This window comes from Balaenoptera acutorostrata, chromosome 13 (assembly GCF_949987535.1).
Source record: "Balaenoptera acutorostrata chromosome 13, mBalAcu1.1, whole genome shotgun sequence".
Lineage (NCBI taxonomy): Eukaryota > Metazoa > Chordata > Mammalia > Artiodactyla > Balaenopteridae > Balaenoptera > Balaenoptera acutorostrata.
This window is the reverse complement of record NC_080076.1, coordinates 27,878,958-27,902,067: the sequence shown is the minus strand read 5'-3', so window position 1 is coordinate 27,902,067 and position 23,110 is coordinate 27,878,958. Positions and strand designations below refer to the sequence as shown.

The 23,110-nt window shown below is 46.2% G+C and overlaps 1 protein-coding gene across 2 annotated transcripts in view; it reads right to left on the bottom strand.

Annotated features, from left to right (window-relative positions):
• The window catches only part of LOXHD1 (lipoxygenase homology PLAT domains 1), a 227,425-nt gene that overhangs the window by 192,433 nt on the left and 11,882 nt on the right, over positions 1-23,110 (bottom strand). For both annotated transcript variants that reach the window (XM_057526953.1, XM_007197197.2), the window contains exons 3-4: positions 21,879-21,959; positions 19,803-19,987 (exon numbers count right to left, since the gene is read on the bottom strand). In XM_057526953.1, the coding sequence (XP_057382936.1) occupies positions 19,803-19,987; positions 21,879-21,959 (266 nt within the window). The remainder of the gene's footprint in view (positions 1-19,802; positions 19,988-21,878; positions 21,960-23,110) is intronic.

Below are 23,110 nucleotides of genomic sequence, written 5' to 3'. Positions count from 1 at the left end.
TTCTAGGGCTTGCAGGCCACTTGGTCTCTGTTGCAACTACTCAGCTCTGGTGCTGTAGCACCAAAGCAGCTGGATACAATCCTATGTAAATACTACATAAGCAAATGGGTCCAGCTGGAAAACTGGGCCCAGCCCAGTTTTCTTGGGGAAAAAAAAGAAAGTTTTTTTTTCCTAAGAAAACTTTATTTATGGACATGGACAATTGAACTTCACAGAACTTTCCTGTGTCGTGGAATATTATTCTTGTTTTGATTTCTTTTCAACCTTTAAATATGTAAAAGCCTTTCTAGGCTCATGGTCCACACAAAGACAGGTAGAAGGTCGGGTTTGGCCACCCCCTGCCCTGTGTTCTCTTGTGCTCTCAGGCACCGTCCTGTGTGTTTCTGGCAGAGGACTGCAGGCGACTCTGCTCTCTGTGGCCTGGGTGGGAACGGAGCTGCCTGGCACAGGGAAGTCAGCTGCTGGTTGCAGGATAATCACAGCACATCCTAACCACTAGCTAAGTAGCTCAGGGTTCTGAAGGTGGGGGAACTATTGCCCTTGCTCTGTTGGGGTGGAAGGGGTGAGAAGGAGCAGGTCCCGTGCTCTGTTTTTCCTGCCCTTACAATGTTGTGTGACTAGGCTGAGCCTGGTGTTCCCTTGAGTCCAGTGGAGAAGGGGGTCTGGTCTGGGGTTTTCTGAAGGTGGGGACGATGGCAGGTCCAGTTCTGCAACCTTAGGCGTTATGCTTTTCAGCTCATTGCCTGGTTGTGAACGAGCAAGGAGCAGAGATGGGAAGAGAGGGGAAGGTCAGGCTGGAGGAGGAGGTAACAAGGAGTTCATCCCCCTTCCTGAGTGAGCATGGGAGAAACAGGGACTGGAGATGGTCCACACCGGCCCTAGAGTTGGCCTGTGGTTTACCCATTTGGCATATTATCTGTTATAAAATTCTCCCTAGAACTGATTTCTCTCTGGCCTTTCAGTAGGGTTACCGTTAGCCCAAACGGTGCCTTTGTGCAAATTAGATAAAGGGATCCCTTCCTCAAGACACGTTACTGCCATCTGTTGGATAACTGTCATAATAAATGCATAAATCTACAAGCTCTATGATGTGAAAGGCATCTCCTTACATAGTTGCACTTGTGCAGTGCATAGCCTGTACATCTGAACCCAGCAACCCTACCTTTCAGGTAGTAGCCTCCTTCCACTAAAGGGCAACGGGAGCTCGGAGTGGACAAACTAATTGAAACGTTGATCTGAACAATATACAACAGATACAGATCACGGTGCCAATCACATGGTGCCTTCCAAAGCCAAACAGCGTTGAGCTGGGGTCCTGTACAGACAGTATCATTTACAGCTTAAAGACAGATTGCTACCTCAAGGCCCCATCATTGGGTTGTCTGTGTCCTTCTTGCCCTGCCCAGGGGATACCCAAGTCCAGCCTTGCCCTTGTCCTCTTTTGCTTCTGCACGCCCCATTGCAGAGGCACAAGGCTACTCCTTCCAAACAGGAAATCTGTCCCCTGCGGACCAGCCGGAAGCTGCCTGTGCGGGCCTCCAGAAAAGGCAGGCAGTGGCAGGCCCCAGATGCCTCCTGCGCTGCCGGGTGTGCCAGCGGCTCCCACAGCCTCCCCGGCATGCTGTCTGGAACAGTCATCGCACAGCAGGGACAGGACACATCTCCAGAGAGCAACCCTGCGTGGCAGGGGGAGGCAGAGCCCTGGGGGGGCCGGAAGCCCCAAGTCCTGGTGCCGCGTGCACAACTGAGCCGGCTGAGTTGCTCTTTGTGTGCCCAGCAGCAGAAGCCTAGCAAAGACCCCATAACTAAGCCTCTGTCCCACCTGCCAAGGAAGAGACCATCCCATGCCCAACGTGGTTGGAGCCTCCGAGAAGCTCACGTGGTCCAGGCTTTTTCAGGAAGCAGAGAATCCTGAATGAGCTAATGATGGGCTGAGTTTCTTTCCCTGCCTTTCGCCCATGCCCAGATCCTGTTTAATTAGGACGTGGCTTTATTTATTTTGGCAGGTGAGACTGGGGAGGAGGGTTGGAAGGAGGATGACGGGTCCTGATTTTACCCCACCCCCAACCGCATCTGCCAGGTTCACACCCCGACACCCAGCACTTCCGCTCACCCAGAGCCAGGATGCCAACACACAGAAGTGAGATCTCACAGGCGCTGCGTGGGAGGAGATGAAAATGGCAGGGAGAGAGACTCAGGGGGGGCTGCCCTGGGGGTGGGAGCCGAGGGGGAACGTTCTCCCCCCAGCCAGGGAATGCCCCTAACTACTCAAGCCTGCATGGATATGGGGAGAATGTGGTCTGCAGAACCCAAGGATGGGCGGCAAGACTCCATGCTGAGAGCTAGGTCATGGCCACTGATCAGTGAATGCCCTCCCAGGCCCATGGTCTCGAATTCTCCCTCCCCGGGTGCTGTCCCCAGACAGTTTCCTCTTTCTTCCCTCAGGTCCAGAGACCCAGATCTCTCACCCAGATTCACCCCGTTCTTTAAACAGGACTGGAACACCTCTGTTTTCTCTATAAGGCCCTCAACCTCGCTGCCCTTGCAGACACACCCACTAATCAAGATAATAAGAGCCTCCAGGGCTTGCTGAGAACCTAGTGTGGGCCAGCACACCTATTATCTCGTGTAATCCTCACAATGACTATTGTCACCACCTACTGATGAGGCAATCGATGGAAGCAGGAGGTTGAGACACTTAAGTTTTCACAGTTGGAAAAGATTGAAGCCCAGACCTGGACTCAAGGGATCCAGACAAGAAGGCTCTTTCCTTAGCTGTCATTCCACCCACCCTACTGGGTGTAGCTTAAACCCCAGATTCTCTCTGAAGGGCCCTACCTCCCAAGCCCTAAGTGCTCCACTCCAGAACTTCTGGGGTCTGCATCATTTATTTGGCACTTACCACGTGCTAGAACACAGGCCATGGGTTGAACTCAGCTGAGCCTGGTTACACAAAATTAAAACATCACTCAGTCATGAATAGTCGCTCTTGGGTGGCAATCAAGAAAAAAATACTCGGGCTTCCCTTGTGGCACAGTGGTTGAGAATCCGCCTGCTAATGCAGGGGACACGGGTTCGAGCCCTGGTCTGGGAAGATCCCACATGCCGCGGAGCAACTGGGCCCGTGAGCCACAATTACTGAGCCTGCGCATCTGGAGCCTCTGCCCCGCAACGGGAGGGGCCGCGATAGTGAGAGGCCCACGCACCGCGATGAAGAGTGGCCCCCGCTTGCCACAACTAGAGAAAGCCCTCGCACGAAACGAAGACCCAACACAGCTAAAAATAAATAAATTAAAATAAATAAATTAAAAAAAAAAAAAAGAAAAAATACTCTGCTCTTTTCATCCCCCCCCACCCCCAAATAAATATACAGCTCATATATTTCCTAGGAAACCGTGATGTCAGCCTAATGCTATCAGGTGTTTTAACAGTATGGAGTAGATAAGCTTTACTCTTCCTCATGCTCACCTCCCTCATTGCCAAGCCCCACGGAGCTATTTCCACATGTGCCCCCATTGCTCGCCTGCCCCACTCCTGCTGCGCTGCCGAAGGTCCTTTCCTTCCACGCGCACACTCAGTAACTGTGGCTGCATTTCTCCTCTTTCCAACCCAGATTCCACTCCATTGCTGGAGTTTATCCTCCCACAGTGCTGGGAAGCCAGCACTTCTCAGGTGCTGCCCGAGGTGAGTAATATGTGTCGAAAGACTTATCATTCTGCGAAACCCTTGAGCCAACAGTTCAAACCCTGTGCATAACAATTAGTTTATGCTAGGAAATAATTGTGTTCATAGATTACCTAAAAAGATGTCTATCACAGCACTGTTAGTAATAACAAGAAATTGAGAACAACTTCAAAATATCCAAAATGAGGGATTGTTGGGGGTGAATTATAGTATTCACTTATTCATGGAATACCATGCAGCCATTTAAAATAATAGTTTAGAAGATTAGTCAATGCTATTAAGTGAAAAAAACTGGTTATAAATCTATACAGTACCATTTTTCATCAATATATAGTGTTTAATACATTCATGCACAAAAAAAGAATAGAAAAGAAATTCACCAAAATGTTAACAGAGGTGTCTCTAAGGCTGTCCTACACAGTGATTAAGTTCAAGTCTCTGGGTTCACTTTTGGCTCCATCACTTGTAAACAAATTACTTAAACTTTTTGTGCCTTCACTTCCTTCATCTGCAAAATGGGGATGTGATAATACCTCCCTATGTTTGAAACATACAAACAGCTTATACAGCTTAATTTAAAAAAAAGAAAAGAAAACAAAGAAACCAATCAAAAAATGGGCAGAAGACCTAAATAGACATTTTTCCAAAGAAGACATATAGGTACATGAGGCCAACAGGCACATGAAAAGTTGCTCAACATTGTTAATTATTAGAGAAATGCAAATCAAAACTACAGTGAGGTAACACCTCATTCCAGTCAAAATGGCCATCATCAAAAAGTCTACAAATAACAAATGCTGGAGAGGGTGTGGAGAAAAGGGAACTCTCCTACACTGTTGGTGGGAATGTTAAATCGGTACATCCACTATGGAGAACAGCATGGAGGCTCCTTAAAAAACTAAAAATACAGTTACTGTATGACCCAGCAATCCCACTCCTGGGCATATATCTAGAAAAGACAAAAACTCTAATTTGAAAAGATACATGCACCCCAATGTTCACAGCAGCACTATTTACAATAGCCAAGACATGGAAGCAACCTAAATGTCCATCAACAGATGAATGGATAATGAAGATGTGGCACATTTATACAATGGACTATTACTCAGCCAGAAAAAATGAATGAAATAATGCTATTTGCAACAACATAGATGGACCCAGAGATTATCACATTAAGTGAAGTAAGACAGAGAAAGACAAATATCATATGATATCACTTATATGTGGAATCTAAAAAAATAGTACAAATGAACTTATTTATGAAACAGAAATAGACTTACAGACATAGAAAACAAACTAATGGTTACCAAAAGGGAAAGCAGGGGAGGGATAAATTTGGGATTAACAGATACAAACTACTATATATAAACTAGATAAACAACAAGGACCTACAGTCTAGCACAGGGAACTATATTCAATATCTTGTAATAACCTATAATGGAAAAGAATCTGAAAAACACTTGATGCTCAGGGGAGGGGTCAAGTAGGAAACCATTGGTGGCTGGAATGGACACCCACAGGCCAAGGCGATATCTGTATCATAAATTCACGTTTTCATGATTACATAATATAGCTCTGTGAAAGTGCAATTTCCAAAAATAGAAACAAAGGTTATTATAAACACCTATTTGAAAACCAAAATAACCAAGTATGGGGCAAATATACAATTCCATGCATTCCCCCAAAGGTTCTGGCTGGTTGGTTGAAAGAGAATGTTGCTGGCAGTGGTCCCAGGGAACCTGAGGCCACAGTGAAGCTGCAAATTTGAGGGTCTGTCCCCAGCTTTGTGAATGAGACACTGTGCCACCAGGACCCATCAGTTCCTAAAGTGCCCTCATTCTGTATGAAAGCCTGGTGAACTCCTCACCCATGAAGTCGCAGATTGAGCATCACCTCCTCTATGAAGCCCTCCTGATTCCTCCTTCCTCTGTGCTTCCATTGGCCTGGGTCATCCCCCACCTACAACATTCTATCCCTTTGTACTGTGATTATTTACTGGCCTGACTCTCTCCCCTCTAGACTCTAAGCTCCTACAGAGAAAAGGCCTTACATATTTACCCAGAGCCCAGGATCTGGTGCAGAGAAGATTCCCAATAAATGCGCACTGCCCACGGAATCACTGAATGACACTGGAGGAGCATGAGCCGGCCTCTTGAGCCCAAGGCTCTAGCTCTGCCTATAGTTACACTGTGTGACCAAGAGCAGCTTGTTCAACTTCCCTGGGCTTCTGATCTCTTCTCTGTAACACAGAGGAGGGTAGATAAGGTCGTTTTTGGTACTGAAATTGTCTGATACTCTTCACTGGGGCCTCATTCAAAGCAGTTCTCTTCTTCCCACTCTTTCCGGAGATGACTTTCTGCAATGCTAGGTAGCAGCAGATGGGGTGGGTGGGAAGCTGCTGTGAAGTTCAGAGGAGGAGAGTGCTGCGGGGCTGGCCCTGCTCTCCCCACCCTGAAGCCCTCGTGGCTGTGAGTCCGTGGACCCAGGACCACCTCTGCAGGGTTCCAAGGAATCATGATTCCCATGCAGCAGCCACAAAAAATAGAGCTCAGGGGACCCTGAGTAACATTTGAGCTGGGTTCAGGGGAAATGTCAGGGAGAGGGAAGGGGTTTGGGAAGAGTGGTGCCCCTCGCAAGCTTTGGCTGCCGTCAAGGTCATGAGCCTATCCCCAGTTGTCTAGATGAGCCTGCCGGATTCTAGAGGGGATCCTGGCACTTAGTGCCTCCAAAGTCCTTTCTGAGTCTGAGAGGCCAGAATCTTGAGTCTGTGCATCTCAGTGTCAGCACGAGCCTAGATGTGGAAGAAGCAGCAGGGGGAGAAACACTGGCTTTGTAACAACAGCGACAACCAGACTTGCCTCATGTACTGAGCATTTAGTCTATGTTCTGCACTGCACTAAGTCATTTAACGTTCACTCCCCTAATTAACCAGCTCAAGCACTTTCTGAAGTGGGAATTAATGTTATCCCCACTTTACAGATGAGGAAATAGAGGTACAGAGATTAAGGCATCTGTACATGCTTAACTGGTAGAAAGGCAGAGCCAGGTTTTGACCAGAGAGATTGGGGGTTCAGAGACAGAGCTCTTGGTGGGGAGATGGGTATGTGTAAAAGAATAGAAAGTAGGGGGTGAGGATGAAACGGGGAAGAAGCATCCACTGCAGAAGGGGAGGGACCAAAAGCCAATCTCTCCCTGCCTCCGTAGAGGAAGGCTATCCCCAGACAATCCTCTGTTGGCTTGTGAAAATAAACACTCTACTAGTACTGAAAAGACCCAAGAGGCCACCTAGTGCCCCTACTCCACAGAGGAAGAAACTGAGGACAGGAGAGGAACTGAGCTCTGCCCCATGTCCCATCCCTGCTGGGGGCAAAGCCAGAACTAGAACTCAGAGTGCACAGCCCATGTGCTTTCTGACCCAGAGAGCTATATTTTTAAATTAATGATCTAGCTACTCTGTGATATCATCCAGTAGAATCTGGGAGTAGGTCAGGGCTGCCGGTTTATTTGGCAGGGCTCTCACGATGGATGTCTTTTGCATCAGTCACCCAGGCTGCTTGCATTTGCTCCTGTACCATGCAGTTCTCTGGCTTGTCCGTAATCCACTGCAGGTCAGCACAATCTGCACGTGCCCCTAAGACGTTAATCACGATCCCTTTCTAGTGTTGTCCTTTTTTCAAATGCACCCTGGGCACTGTGCCCAACACGGTCTTGCCAAGACCTGGTGCACACCCGGAGCTGTGTGATAATCATTGTGCAGCATGGCCTGGGCTGGAAATTATAACCCAGTTACCTGATGAAATAAACAGGAGTGGAAACAGTGATTGTGCCAGAGGAACACGATGTCATTTTTACCTGGTCCCCAGCTCTGGGCAACTTTGGGCCCCCAGCACTGGCTGTCTCATTTGGTAGAGCCCAAAAAAAAAAAAAAAAAGCCATTCCATTTGCTCCAGACTGGGAAGCAATGAGAATGTCATCTGCCTCCACGCCGCCTGCACACTGCAGCCCACCTGCCCAAGCTGTTGCGGGCTCCCTTTCCTCCAACTACCAGCCCCTCAGCCTCTTTGGAGCACAACACAAAACTGGTTGCAGTCGTATTTATTATTAATCCACCAAAGAAGACTAAACGCTCCTTAGAAGAAGGCTTGTCCCTAACGAACAGGTCCCAGCTGGGAGCAGGGGTGGTGGCTGGACCCACCTCACTCCGGGCCCTTCTGAATGCACGGGCCCTCTCGGCTGTCAGTGAGGCCTGGTCTGAAACCCTGATGGACTGTTGTGCCTGCACTCTGACAGCCCTGGCGTGTGCACAGCCCCCAGGCCAGCTGGAACTCAGCTCCTGCCTTCAGAGGCCTGTCTCACTGCCAAGCTGGCAGCCTCTCCTGTTGCGATGTGGGCTCAGTACTGATTTAAGCCACGTGATCAACTCAGTGCTTTTCAAGGTGGGAGGGTCTGTGGGTAGGCACCAGGATGGGGACAATTACTTGGCCAGAAGGCAGGAAATGACGTCATATTGGTAGTGAGAAGGCCATGTCTGCCCTAAACAGGTCTTGCCCGTGCCTCCCTAACAGTGAGAGCCCCTGGCTTATGCTCCTTCGAGCCCCAACAGTGGGTCACCCCAAATCTACTCCATCTTATCCTGCCTGTCTACCTCCATGTCCCCACCCCTGATCTTTCAAGGCCACCCCCATCCCACCTCCAGCCTCAGGGATGTGCCCTGAGCCTCCCTGGGGCCAAAAAGGCATGGGTAGCCCTGCATTCTCAGCCTGTGTAAGTCTGCAGTGTGCTTATCAACTGCATGTGGGCGCTGTGCCCCATGAATGTCACACTAAAGGTGGCCCAGCATCAAGGGGATCACTGGGCGGAAGAAACATGGCGCCAGGTGAAAGGGCTGAGAGATGCTTAGCTAGCAGAGTACCAGAGGAAGCTAGCGCCTCAAGGGACCTTGGACAACATCCGGGTTTTCTGGTAAGATGAGGAGGCAGCGCAGAGGACAAGTAACTTGCCTAAGGGGCACAATTACAGAGGGGCAAGTCTAGAAGCCAGCTCTCTGTGCCCCAGGAGAGCTCTTTCCATCCATCTCTGCTGCTGGTCTTCGTGAGTGGGTGTGTCTGCACACAACCCATATACACACACGAGCCCACGTCCTATCGATCTTCACCCAAGCCCCACCGAAGTGACCAAGTGCGCAGGCACAAGTGCAAGTGTTACCCTCAGAGAAACCTGAGCTTAGCTGGAGACACCAGATAGACACATATTAAGGAGTTAGAGCCCAAAGAGGCGAACAGCGGTCCCTGAGATATAGTGTTTCTCAGCCATTTATCCATCTCAAAACTCCTGAGGGCTACAGCACACCCCCATCAGCCACAGTGGCTCATTCTGGCTGTATCTGATTCAGCCAGAATGTATCTGAACCTTAGGGAGCAGGTGGAAAAGTTCCTCCTCTCTGCCCATGAGATTCCTTGCACATCCCCTAACTGCCTTTGGGGTGGGGGCACTACGCTGAGAATCACTGCACTACAGTGGAAGGCACAGACTTCAATTCTCCAGAGTTTGCAGGCAGAGAAAAACCCAAGGCAAGGCCACAGGTGATGCTTTCCAGAGAGGCTGGGGCTTTAGACCCAATGGGGTTTGGGTGGCATGGAGAAAACCGAAGGAAAGGGTGAAAGAGAGCAGGTGAGGGGGAAGAGGCACGGGCCCTGAGGTTTCCTCTGACCCTGGTATATGTTTTAGTGGGCGATCCACAATTTTCTCTCTAACTGACTTGAGACAGATGTCTGGGAGAAAGGAGAAGCCCCCAAGGCAGCAGGCAGGCAGGCAGGCCCTGGGGCTCTGGCGAGAGCAGTCCTATTCAGTCCTTTTTGGGGTAGCTGAGGTGGGGCCTGAACCCCAGAAACTGCTCTCAGTAGTCTGGCTTCCACGCCACAGTCTGGGAGCAGGTGGGGAGAGGGTGTCTCATCCTGTGCCTCAGGCTTCAATCCCATTTCCCATGGGTCCCTTGAAACCTCCTCATGGTTTATTAGTGTCGGAGAGAACAGCTTTCAGAGCACTGCCTGCCAGACACTAGAGCCAACACAGTCTGAGCAAACAGGTTGAGAAAGGGAAGTTGCTGGCCTGAGATCAAGAAACAGAGGAGGCGACTACTCAGGGTCATGGAAGTTCACCCTGACCTTCGTTGTAGGTGCAAAGCGGAGATAATAATAGACCTTACTTCCTCAGGGTGTTATGAATTTTAAATAAGATACTAACTGTAAGGTATATGCACACGAAGACACAGTCTGAAGAAGGATTTTGTCCATAGCTAGTAGGTGGCATTGTTGGGATTTGAACCTAGGACTCTGTGACTTGAGACGGGAGCTCTGAGCCATCGTGCCCTCCACCCTCTCTGTGAATACCTCGTACTATGGCAATGTCTGTCCTCTCTTGGACTCTGAGCACCTTGAGGGAAAAGACCATGTTTTTACCCTGACCCAGAATCTAAGAGCAGGTCAGGGGGCATCACCAATGGCAGTTGCTAATGGTGAGGCTTCAGTTCAAGGTCTAGGAGACTGACTGTCCTTAGATCCTGGCCAAGGGCTTTCATCAGTGTGTAAATGTCAATGCCCCCTCTGGGTTCTGGGTGTCAAAAGGGTGAGCCATTCCAGACAGGATGAAATAAATCCTCCAGGAAGGGAATCAGGTGTCCATGTCAATGGAGGTGGGGGAATGCAAAGAAGCAGATGGCAGGAGGGAAAATTCGCCACGCTTCTGGAACGATTTGAGAGTCAAGACTGTGTTTCCAGGTATAATCAACACAGATATGCTGAAAAAGCAGCTGCCAACCTTCCCCAGGCCCCAGAAGGTGCCAGGACCCCTGACACCCATTCTAAGAAGGAAATGAGCATAGAGATGGCTGCAAACTCCCTGTTCAAGCTGCATATATATCTGAGATGCTTAATTAGGAGGTGTGATGTCTGCCTGGATCATTTTTTTGTTGAGAGGTGGTGGAGAGCCAGCCAAGATTGGGACACCCACACCTGCTGACTCACGTGGGGATGAGTCAGGAGAATCCATAGGTTTCTCCAGCAGCCTCTAAGTCCTGGGCAAGGACTGAGGACTTGGGGTGGAGAGAGCATTTTCATCTTTTCTTCCAGGTGATTATGGTGTAGGGTCACTGTTAAAAATAGTTAATGAGAATTTAGGGTGCATTAAAAGAAGCAGGACATAAATCAAATGTCCATTAACCGACAAATAGATAAATAAAATGTAGTATAAATATAAAAAGGGATATTATTAGGCCATAAAAAGAAATGAAGTACTGATATATGCTATAACATGAATAAACCTTGAAAACATGCTGTATGAAAGAAACAAGTCACAAAAGGCCCTGTATTATATGATTCTGTGTATATGAAATGTCTAGAATAGACAAAACTATAAAGATAGAAAGTAAAGTAATGGTTGCCTAGAGCTAGGGAGTATTGGGAGGGTTGTGTTGTGAGTGACTGCTAAAGGATATAGGACTTCTTTTGGAATGATAAAAATGTTCTAAATTTGATTGTGGTGATGGTTGCACAACTTCACGAATATACAAAAAACCATTGAATGTACACTTTAAGGGTGAATTATATGGTATGTGAAGTATATCCCAATAAAGCTGTTAACAAAAAAACTAGAAAAAAAGAAGCAGGACATCAAGGGACCCTGAATAGCCAAAACAATCTTTAAAAAGAATAACAGGGACTTCCCTGGAGATCCAGTGGTTAAGACTTTGCCCTCCAATGCAGGGGGTGCAAGTTCGATCCCTGGTCAGGGAGCTAAGATCCCACATGCCTCAGGGCCAAAAAACCAAAACATAAAGCAAGCAATATTGTAACAAATTCAATAAAGCCTATAAAAATGGTCCACATCAAAAAATCTAAAAAATAAAATAAAATAATAAAATAAAAAGAAGAACAAATTTGGAGGTCTCACACATCCTGATTTCAAAACTCCCACAAAATTACAGTAATCAAAATGGTGTGGTACTAGCATAAGGACAGACATTTAGACCAATGGAATATAACAGAGAGCCCAGAAATAAACCCTCATATATATGGCCAAATGATTTTCAACAAGGGTGCTAAGACCATTCAATGGAGAATGGTCTTAACACAGTCTTTTCTACAAATGGTGCTGAGAAAACTGAATATCCACATACAAAAGAATGAAGTTGGACCCTTACCTTTCACCATATACAAAATTTAATTCTAAATAGATCAACAACCAAAATGTAAGTGCTAAACCTATAGCACTCTTAGAAGAAAACATGGGACAAAAGCTTCATGACATAGGATTTGGCAGTGACTTCGGATATGACACCAGAAGCATAAGCAACAAAAGAAAACCTAGATAAATTAGACTTCATAAAAATTAAAAACTTTTATGCACCAGCAGACACAAACAGCACAAAAGGCAGCCCATGGAATGGGAGAAAATATTTGTAAATCATGTCTGATAAAGGGTTTATATCCAGAAATATATTCTGGATAGACTCTTACAACTCCACAAGAAAACAAACAACCTGATTAAAAAATGGGCAAAGGACTTGAATGGACATTTCTCCAAAAAGATATACAAATGACCAATAAGCACATGAAGAGATGCTCAACATCACTTATCCCCAGGAAATGCAAATCGAAACCACAGTTGAGATACCACCTCACAACCATTAAGATGGTTATTATGAAATATAAACAAATAAAAACCCCAGAAAATAACAAGTATTGATGTGTGTGGAAAAATTGGAATTGCTGGTAGGAATGCAAAATGGTGCAGCTGCTGCGGAAAGGAGCGTGGCAGTTCCTCAAAAAGTTAAACATAGAATTACCATATGATCCAGTAATTCCACTTCTGGGTATATATCCAGAAGAACTGAAGGCAGGAACTCGAACAGATATTCATACACCAATGTTTACAGCAACATTATTCACTATAGTCAAAAGGTGGAAACAACCCAAAGGTCCATTGACAGACAAATGGATAAATAAAATGCGATCTATACATACAATGGAATATTATTCGGCCTTACAAAGAAAGGAAATTCTGACACATGCTACAATGTGGATGAACCTTGAAGATACTATGCTAAGTGAAATAAGCAGTCACAAAAGGACAAATATTCTATGATTCCACTTATATGAGGTTCCTAAGTAGTCATTTTCAAAGAGACAGGAAGAAGAATAGAGGTTACCAGGGGTTGGGTGGGGGGGATGGGAATACGGAGTTATTCTTTAATAGGTACAAATTTCAGTTGGGGAAGATGAAAGAATTCTGGAGATGGATTGTGGTGATGGTTTCACAACAATGTGAATGTACTTAGTGCCATTGAATGGTGCATTTGAAAATAGTTAAGATGGTAAATATTATGCGTATTTTTCCACAAGGATTTTTTAAAAGAAGCAGGCAATAAACATTATGTATATTTTTCCACAATAATTTTTTTAAAAAGCAGGCAATGGAGTCAGGGAGGCCCTCTGCACGCTGTTCTGATGAGGTCCCATCTGAAACACAGGGTTCTAGCTTGGGAGGCACGTTCTTGAGGGGCAATGATAAACCAGGGCTGCTCAGGAGCCAGGCTGGGGATGAGCCACAAGAGGAGAGGCTGAGGAACCTGGGGGTGCAATCCCGAGAGGAGAGAGCCCTGTCTTCCTACAGCCGAAGGGCTGACGTGAAAACCTCCTGCGCCGGGTGAGGGGAGGTCTGAATCAGACTGGTAAACATCTCAGGGAGACTCATGGGGGTTTAATTTCAGGCTGACCCTTCTGACAACAAGTGCCGCTCAGCAGTGGGATGGGTTGCCCTGGGAGGTTGGGCAGCATGCCCCACTCAAGAAAGGCTAGATTTAAACCAAGGCTGGAGAAGCAACTGGCGGGGATGCTGTGGAAGGACTCCTGCGACAGCAGGAGACTGGGCCAGCTGACCTCCATGAGCCCCTCGCTCTGATCCCTCAGGCTCTGATCTGTCAGGTGCCCTGGTCTTGCCCTGTCCAAGGGGCAGACAGAAGGCACATTCCACCAACAACTAGTAGCCCTGCCTTCGAGTCCCAGCTCTGTCAGTGATTGGCTGTCTGATCTTGGATGAGTCACCACCTCCCGGGCCTCAGTTTACTCATCTGTGTAATTAACACCTGCCTGCCTTCCCTCACCCCCACCCCCAGAAGTGTGGCAAGGACAAAGTGAAGCAAAGAATCATGAAGAGGAGAGCCCAGATACCTTCGCAGCCCTCCTCCCCTCCCTCCTGGCCTCTGCTTTCCCTTTCTCTCAGAGCAGGGCTGGTAGTGTTTCCAAGGATGCAGTTTGCACACCACTGGTGGTACGTGGGATGCTAGGGGTGATAACATGAGGCTTATCTAATGTTGCATATTTATTTTAATATGTGCTAATTATCCTTGATATTTGTAGCAAAGGATAACAATAAAGTTTTTTTTTTTTTACAATCTTTTCTTTTCTCTTTGTTTTTTTTTTTTCCAAACATCTTTATTGAAGTATAATTGCCTTACAATAGTGTGTTAGCATCTGCTTTATAACAAAGTGAATCTGTTATACATATACAATATGTTCCCATTTCTCTTCCCTCTTGCATCTCCCTCCCTCCCACCCTCCCCATCCCACCCCTCTAGGTGGTCACAAAGCACCGAGCTGATCTCCCTGTGCTATGCGGCTGCTTCCCACTAGCTATCTATTTTACATTTGGTAGTGTATATATGTCCATGACACTCTCTTACCCTGTCACATCTCACCCCACCCCCTCCCCATATCCTCAAGTCCATTCTCTAGTAGGTCTGTGTCTTTATTCCCGTCTTGCCACTAGGTTCTTCATGGCCTTTTTTTTTTTTTTTCCCTTAGATTCCATATATATGTGTTAGCATACTGTATTTGTTTTTCTCTTTCTGACTTACTTCACTCTGTATGACAGACTCTAACTCCATCCACCTCATTACAAATACCTCCATTTCATTTCTTTTTATGGCTGAGTAATATTCCATTGTATATATGTGCCACATCTTCTTTATCCATTCATCTGTCGATGGACATTTAGGTTGCTTCCATGTCCTGGCTATTGTAAATAGAGCTGCAATGAACATTTTGGTACATGACTCTTTTTGACCTATGGTTTTCTCAGGGTATATGCCCAGTAGTGGGATTGCTGGGTCGTATGGTAGTTCTATTTGTAGTTTTTTAAGGAACCTCCATACTGTTCTCCATAGTGGCTGTATCAATTTACATTCCCACCAACAGTGCAAGAGTGTTCCCTTTCCTCCACACCCTCTCCAGCATTTATTGTTTCTAGATTTTTTGATGATGGCCATTCTGACCGGTGTGAGATGATATCTCATTGTAGTTTTGATTTGCATTTCTCTAATGATTAATGATGTTGAGCATTCTTTCATGTGTCTGTAGGCCATCTGTATATCTTCTTTGATCAAGACAGTTTGGTATTGGCACAAAAACAGAAATATAGATCAATGGAACAGGATAGAAAGCCCAGAGATAAACCCACACACATATGGTCAACTTATCTTTGATAAAGGAGGCAAGCATATACAGTGGAGAAAAGACAGCCTCTTCAATAAGTGGTGCTGGGAAAATTGGACAGGAACATGTAAAAGTATGAAATTAGAACACTCCCTGACACCATGCACAAAAATAAACTCAAAATGGATTAAAGACCTAAGTGTAAGGGCAGACACTATCAAACTCTTAGAGGAAAACATAGGCAGAACACTCTATGACATACATCACAGCAAGATTCTTTTTGACCCAGCTCCCAGAGAAATGGAAATAAGTACACAAATAAACAAATGGGACCTAATGAAACTGAAAAGCTTTTGCACAGCAAAGGAAACCATAAACAAGACCAAAAGACAACCCTCAGAATGGGAGAAAATATTTGCAAATGAAGCAACTGACAAAGGATTAATCTCCAAGATTTACAAGCAGCTCATGCAGCTCAATAACAAAAAAACGAACAACCCAATCCAAAAATGGGCAGAAGATCTAAATAGACATTTCTCCAAACAATAAAGTTTTTAATGATAGCGATATCGACTTTCTTTTTAAAATATACTTGCAAGTTAATATAAGTTGTAAAAAGTGAGTTAAAGAAGAGTAATAATAACGAAAGTGATATCTGAATAAAGCAAAAGTCTTGAAGGAGGAATGTGAGTGGCTGGGATTTGGGAACCCCAGATGGACTGGGGAGATATAACAGCCTGGGCCCCCAGGCCTGGTGATCAGATGCAAAGAAAACCAAAAGAAAAAGCCTTTTTGGTTGGTCCTATTGCCTGGTTTCCTTAAGGTGCCAGATTTTACCAAACGATTGACAATTAAGAAATAGAACTAGGTTCTTGGATCCTCCATCCACATGACTGTCGACTTCTACCTCCTTCTTCTTGAACCTGCCGTCTCTGTTCATACTCATGCCAGTGGTTCCATGAGGAAGAGGATAGTCCTGACTCAGCCATTCCCCTCAAGGTGGTAGGAACATGTTGGGTCCCTCCCCCAAAGTATACTTAAACAGAAGCCTAGAGAGGAAATGCCAGGCTCTGTGCCACGCGGCGAGGGTGATATTCTTGTTCAGGGCAGCAGTTCCAGTACACCTCGGCTTAGCTTCTGCACCAGGGAGGGCAAGCTCCCCTCAGGCACTTGTGTCTTTAAGCATGATATGCGAGATCCCCTGTAGAGGAACCATCTAGAAAACTAATCAAGGCCCAGTCCCCTCCACTCCACTATTATCTGCTGATCACCTTGGTCAAAGGATCGGTCGGTCAGTCTGGAACACTTACCTTCCCTGAGGAGCTGGAATGAAAGAAGGTTCCAGCTGATTATTAGCCAGAACATTGGGAGATGGCCCTTGGGGGTGGAGAGAGGGGAACAAGGAGAGGAGGGCATGGAATACACACTGAAAATGCCCCCTTTCCTCTCTTCTCCTTCTATTGTGGCTCACATCCCACATTTTGAAATATTTTTACCTGTCAAACTACGAATAAAGAAATAATTATCTTCCCCATTTTGATGATCAAAGACCTCCGAACACCAAATTAGTATAATTCCAGGTGAAAAGAAAAGAAACTTAACCTTTTGTTTACCAAAGCAGTCCCTGGATATTTGAAGATCATGTTTTTCATTCCCTCTCCCAGAATCTAGCCTGGAAATATTAAAAACCCAATGCCCCCCAGCCCATAAAGGAGCAGGGAGCCCAGCTAGGCAGCCTGATTCAGAGACTTTAAGAAAACACTACCCTGGACAGTTCTTGTGGTAAGTTGGGGAACCACTGAGTTACATTCATTCTTTCTCAATGGTGATTTTCAGAAGCTCTTCTCCTAACAGTGGAGCAATGGATTTTCATGTGACCAAAGCAGAAGGTAGGATAAGGAGCTAAAAGGAGGGAAAAGGCCAAGAAAGGGGAAACTAAGAGAACAAAAGAGAAAGATGGCAAGCTTGACAATTTGCTAAGGATTGATCCTGATAAAGAGACTGGATCAAGGATTAAAGTGCTTAAGGTCTATAAGAGAATTGGTGAAATTCACCCCAATAGAAAAGACAGGCACAGGGGGCATGGGCAGACAATTCACACACACACACACCACAAATGGCCAATAAACATATGAAAATGTTCAACCTCACCAGTAATCAAAGAGAGAACATTGAAAAGCTCCTTTTCCAGAATGGCATCACCAAAAAACCTACAAACAATAAATGCTGGAGAGGGTGTGGAGAAAAGTGAATCCTCCTACACTATATGTGGGAGTGTAAACTGGTACAGCCACTATGGAGAACAGTATGGAGGTTCCTTTAAAAACTAAAAATACAGTTACCATATGATCCAGCAATCCCACTCCTGGGAATATAACTGGAGAAAACCATAATTTGAAAAGATACATGCACCCCAATGTTCATTGCAGCACTATTTACAATAGCCAGGACATGGAAGCAGCCTAAATGTACATCAACAGAGGAATGGATAAAGAAGATGTGGTGCATATATACAATGGAATATTACTCAGCCATATAAAAGAACGAAATAATGCCATTTGCAGCAACATGGATGGACCTAGAGATTGTCATTCTGAGTGAAGTAAGTCAGACAGAGAAAGACAAATATCATATGACATTGCTTATACGTGGAATCTAAAAAAAGGGTACAAATAAACTTGTCTACAAAACAGAAATAGAGTTACAGATGTAGAAAACAAACTTACAGTTACCAGAGGGTAAGTGGTGGGAGGGATAAGTTGGGAGATTGGGATTGACATATACACACTACTATATATGAAATAGATAACTAATAAAGACCTACTATATAGCACAGGGAACTCTATTCAATACTCTGTAATGGCCTATATGGGAAAAGAATCTAAAAAAGAGCGGATATATGTATACATATAACTGATTCACTTTGCTGTACATCTGAAAGTAACATAACATTGTAAATCAACTATAGTCCAATAAAAAATTAATTTAAAAAAATAATAGAAACTCCTGTTCCCATCCAGCTGGGAAACTAAACAATACTACCAGCTGTTGGCAAGGCCGAGTGGAGTGGGTGCTCTTGCACAGTTGGTGGAACTGTGCGCTGATGGGTCCTTTCTAGCACACTTTGGGAATACCCATTAAAAGCCTTAACCCTGTGTATTCTATCTGACCTAGAAATTCCACTTAGGAATTTATCTTAAGGAAAGAACCATTTATCTGTGCAAAGATTTAGGTGTATTGTTCATAATAGTATTATTTATAATAACAAAAAATTTAGAGGGGGAACACTGTATAAATGTTCAACTATAAAGGATTCAATGAATAAATGATGGTATCCCACTACACCAGAATGCGACACAGCCATTACAAGTAGGGGTGTTGAGTGACATTTAATGGCTTAGAAATATACATGCTCTAAAACAGAGGATGTTGTAACAGCCCATCCTTTCAAACTATATATTCATAGAAAAGACTAGAAATAAGTGCGCAAAAATTTCATCAGTGATGTTTTTCCAGGTGATGGGATTACAGGTATTCTTCTTATATAATTGTGTTTCCATATTTTCTAAATTTTCTGCAATGATCAAATTTGGCTTTTGTAGTAAAAGATGGATAACATATCTTTAAAAAAAGAATCAGTGAAGTTGCAGGTTATTGTGATGGGGACCACAAAGGAATGGGGCAAGTGTCCAAGGTCAGCTGGGAGGTGGGAGATAAGAGGTAGACAGAGAAATTGAGAGCTGAAGTCCATTGGAAGAGAGGATATGTTTATGTGCTCAGCTGGGGTGCAAGAGCCAATGGCACTTGGAGACCACTGGGTACATGCTGGGAGGTGAAATGTGTTCTACTGGGTGACCTTGGGAAAGTCACTTCTCTTCTCCTGGCCGCCAAGTTCCTTTCCCCTCTGATGGCCCATGACTCTGTGCAAGCAGGCTATTATGATGATGGTACCCACATGTGATGTCCCCTTATTTGAAAAGACAAATATGTTCAATAATGGGGTGAGGTGAGGTCAGGACTTTAGGTGACAAAAGAGTGATAAAATAGGACATGAGATACAACGTGTATTTTTACATGCTTTGATCCCCTGCTTCCCATTTTTCCTGTAGAGCTAAAAATGACTGAATTTAAGGATTTGGGCCAGAAATGTACTTGAAATAAGTTGTTTTACTCCTCATAAAATCAGGAGGAGTTGGGGGCAGCACGATGGAACTCTGGAAGCTGTAGATTGCGATTCACATCCACCATGCCCCCCTGGCTGGAACTCACCTTCCTTGGGCATCAGAAGAAAAGCTAGGGAATAGGAAGACAGGGGAAACTGCCTTTGAACTCAGAGGGAACGCTCCGTAGATACATACGCATCAACAAGAGCTGTTGAAATCACAGGGTACGCTCAGGGCTGCGCCCATTCCTCCATCGCGGCTCCAGGGCCTCCTGCATCTCCCACTTCCATGAGCCCCCAGAACGTGCTCTTGGGAGGGACCCAAGGAAAAGCTGGGACTTCCCCTGGGCCCTAGCCAACAGGAAGAGGTGGCAAGGGGTGATGGGGCTGCCCAGAACAAGGCAGAGGCCTGGGTGAGCCCAATGCAGGCAGGGAGGGATGGCGGGCAAGCCAGCCTGCGCACTGACCTCTGGGCATGTCCATGGGGTTGAAGCTGGCCAACAGGTCGCGACACCACTGGCGGTCACCCTCCACCTTGCTCAGCCAGTTGTTGCAGTTGAAGTAGTAACGGAGGTGAGGCCGTTTCATGTCGGTCACAATCACATGGTCCAGGTACCAGCTGGCGTTCAAGCCTGTGTTGTCATGCTCGATCCTGGTGCAGAAACAGACACCCACACCGTCACTGGCAGAATAGAAACGACGCCCCTTCCATACTGAAATACCCCAATGTTTGTTCCAAAGAGAGGTTTAATCATTTTGATGTTGTTGTTACTTTACTTCTCAGACCTCAGTTTCCTTATCTACAAAGTTGGGACTCCTTGCAAGGTGGATGAGCTTATGAATGAATGTTGCATTGTTACATTGCCCACAAGGAAATATTGCCTTCCATGGAAAATCCAGGATTGCTAAGGCTTGCAGTGGGACCATCTTGAGCTTCCCCTCCCTCCTGGACTCCCAGACCCACCCCCCCACCCCAGATACTCAGTCCCACCACCCAGAGGATCCCCCATGGCCACATAGACTGGTGTTACCCCATAGAAATATCACATGAGCTTCATGTGTGAGCCAGATAGGTAATTTTAGATTTTCTAGTAGCCACATTGAAAAAGAAAGACACTGGTGAAACCAATTTTAATAATATATTTTGTTTAATTCATTTATCATTTCAGTGGGTATACGTGTAAACATTTGTTAATGAGCTATCTTACATCCTTTACTTCATACTAGTTTTTCAAAGATCTGGTGTGTTTTTGCACACACAGTGCATCTGGTTGGGCTAGCCACATTAGAGTGATCAATAGCCCCGTGGGGCCAGGGGCTACTGTGCTGGGCAGCAGAGATCCAGACTCTTCAAAATCTGGCCCCCGTTATCTTCTCCCACTTCCTAAAGTCCTCTTCATCCTTGGCAGTCCAGTTTTCTCTTTGAGGCCCAGTTTCTTCCCCAGAACTTGACCCTTGGATGACCTCACTTTGCACCAAGCATCCCATCACAGGGAGGCCTTACAACTTGCAGGTCTTAACGGGACAACCACAGTCCAAGACAGCACACACATGGATGACACACATGATATACGCAAGGATGCATGCCTCTGCCTGGCACATAGTGGACCTCAGCTTAGTGGTTGCCTTTCCCACACACTGACACCTTCTTCCCGACCCTCCCCCATAAGAGCCCCTTCCCTGTTCATAACCCCCTTTCCCCACACAACCTGTGCCAGGGCCCTCATAAGTCCCTTATTTTCCCAGTAAAGAGAGTTCATGGCCCTATATTTTCTAGTGGGAGGGGGAAAAAAACAAGGACTGAATGGAGGCAGCATTTCCCTTCTGTCCAGGCCCTCTAGTCTGGGTACAGTCAGACCATAAGTGATCTTGACGTGCTGGCAAATGGGCATGACTTGATCGGGGGTGGTAGTAGGTGGAGGGGGGCAAAAAGGGGCAGTTGAAGGCTGTTCCTCAGCAACCAGGCTGGCAGCGTTATCTCTCCCCACACATTCACAAAAGCTCCACCAGAGAGAGCAAGATTAGGGGAGATCTCTGTCAACAGGCATCCTGCAATGTGACCTGGCATCTCTAACACTCACTGGGTGCTTACTGTATGCCAGTTAATATTCTAAACACTGACTCATTGAGTTCTCACTAATTCTAATGGTGCCCTAGGAGCTGGGCACCATTATTACAGACAAGGAAACTGAGGTTTGGAGAGGAAACCTTCCCAAAGGCCCACAGCTGGTAAATGGCAGGGCAGAAATTTGAACGAAGGCAATCTGGACTGAGTCTACTAACCATTTTGCTAGAGTTTTTCAGAGCATATTTCCCAAGTGTGTGAAAAATTGTCTCAAGTTTTCTTAACTCAAACAAGTGAAACTCTAATGGGCAAGTTTAGGGAACAATGACTCAGAGTGGGGGGGAAAGATCTGGGCCTTTGGTCACCCCTCAAATGACGTCAGGAGAGCAATCAACACCCAAAAGTGCCAGTAGTGAAATCAGTTCCTATTCTACTTGCCTTCATCTCACCCCAACCTGGTCAGGGACCAGGTTCTCACCTGATTTTGTAGATGAGGCCCACATTATTGGTTCTCACCCGGAACACATCGATGTTGGCTTTCTCAAAGGCAGATTCGCTCCTGCAATGAAGGTATGCACAGTTAGTACAGACCAGCACTTGGCTCACAGGCCCTGGAGGAGAGCCAAAGGCTGGCATCCCCCTACTTCCTCCACCATCCCACTCCAGGAAGTGCTACTGGCAGCCAATCCCATTCTGAGATTCCTTTCTGACATGGTTTGGAGAGGTGGAGGGCAAGGATGGTTAGTATTCATTCCTTGCTTTCATGCCCATGTTCTTATGGGATCCTTGCTATGTGTCATTAAGGCAAGCATGGTGGGAAACATTAGCCCCATTTTACAAACAAGTAAATTGCTAGTTGGTAGCAGAGCTGGGACCAGAACCTGGCTCTCCAAAGTCATGATCCAATGCTCTGTGGTTGCTCTGGGTTGGGAGAGTGGAGGAGGAAGGAAGGTGTGATAAATGCCATGGTGCTCTTGGGTCTGCAGGCCTCCTGGCCTCTCCTCCTCACCTGCCTTGCTCTTGCTGGGGAGAGTTGCAATGGCAGCCCCAAGTGGATGCAAACCTTGGGTGGGGGACCATGGTCCTGCCATTCCAAGGAAGGAAACACTCAACCCAAACCAGTGACCAGGGAAGTGTGGGCAGTGAGGGAATGCATATCTGGCATCCTACAGATGGTGCAAATAGAAGCAAGTGCCCCTGAGATGTTTCTCAATGAGATGCCCAAGCAAGTCCAGACTCGGGAGTGTCCTAGCATCCATCAGCTTAGACACAGGAAAGCTGGAGCACCGAGTCCTCTGGGAGTGGAAGCCTGAATCTCACGTGGACATCTGCTCTGTCCTCTGTGTAGGCCAGGATGCCCGCCGCTTGAGCCCAGGCCTGCTTGCAGCTCTTCCTGCTCCCACAGTGAAGGCCTCACAAGGCTGAGAGCTGTGGACCTCCCTCAGTGCTCCCGGCCAGGGCTTTCAGCACCAGCACACAGCCCATGGGAAAAGAAAAACGCAGAAGATATGTCTGTTTATTGGCCATCACGTGTTTCAAAATAAAGAGGGAGGTGAAAGGCCTTCTCCCCAAGGCAGCAAAGGCTCAGACTCTCTCAGTAACAGAAGGCTTTTAAGGTTCTAGAGACCCAGAAGCTGTGATTCTGCAAACAGACCCACTCTGGCAAACGGTCTGGTCTGGGGAGATATTTCCTTATGGTGGGCACGTCAT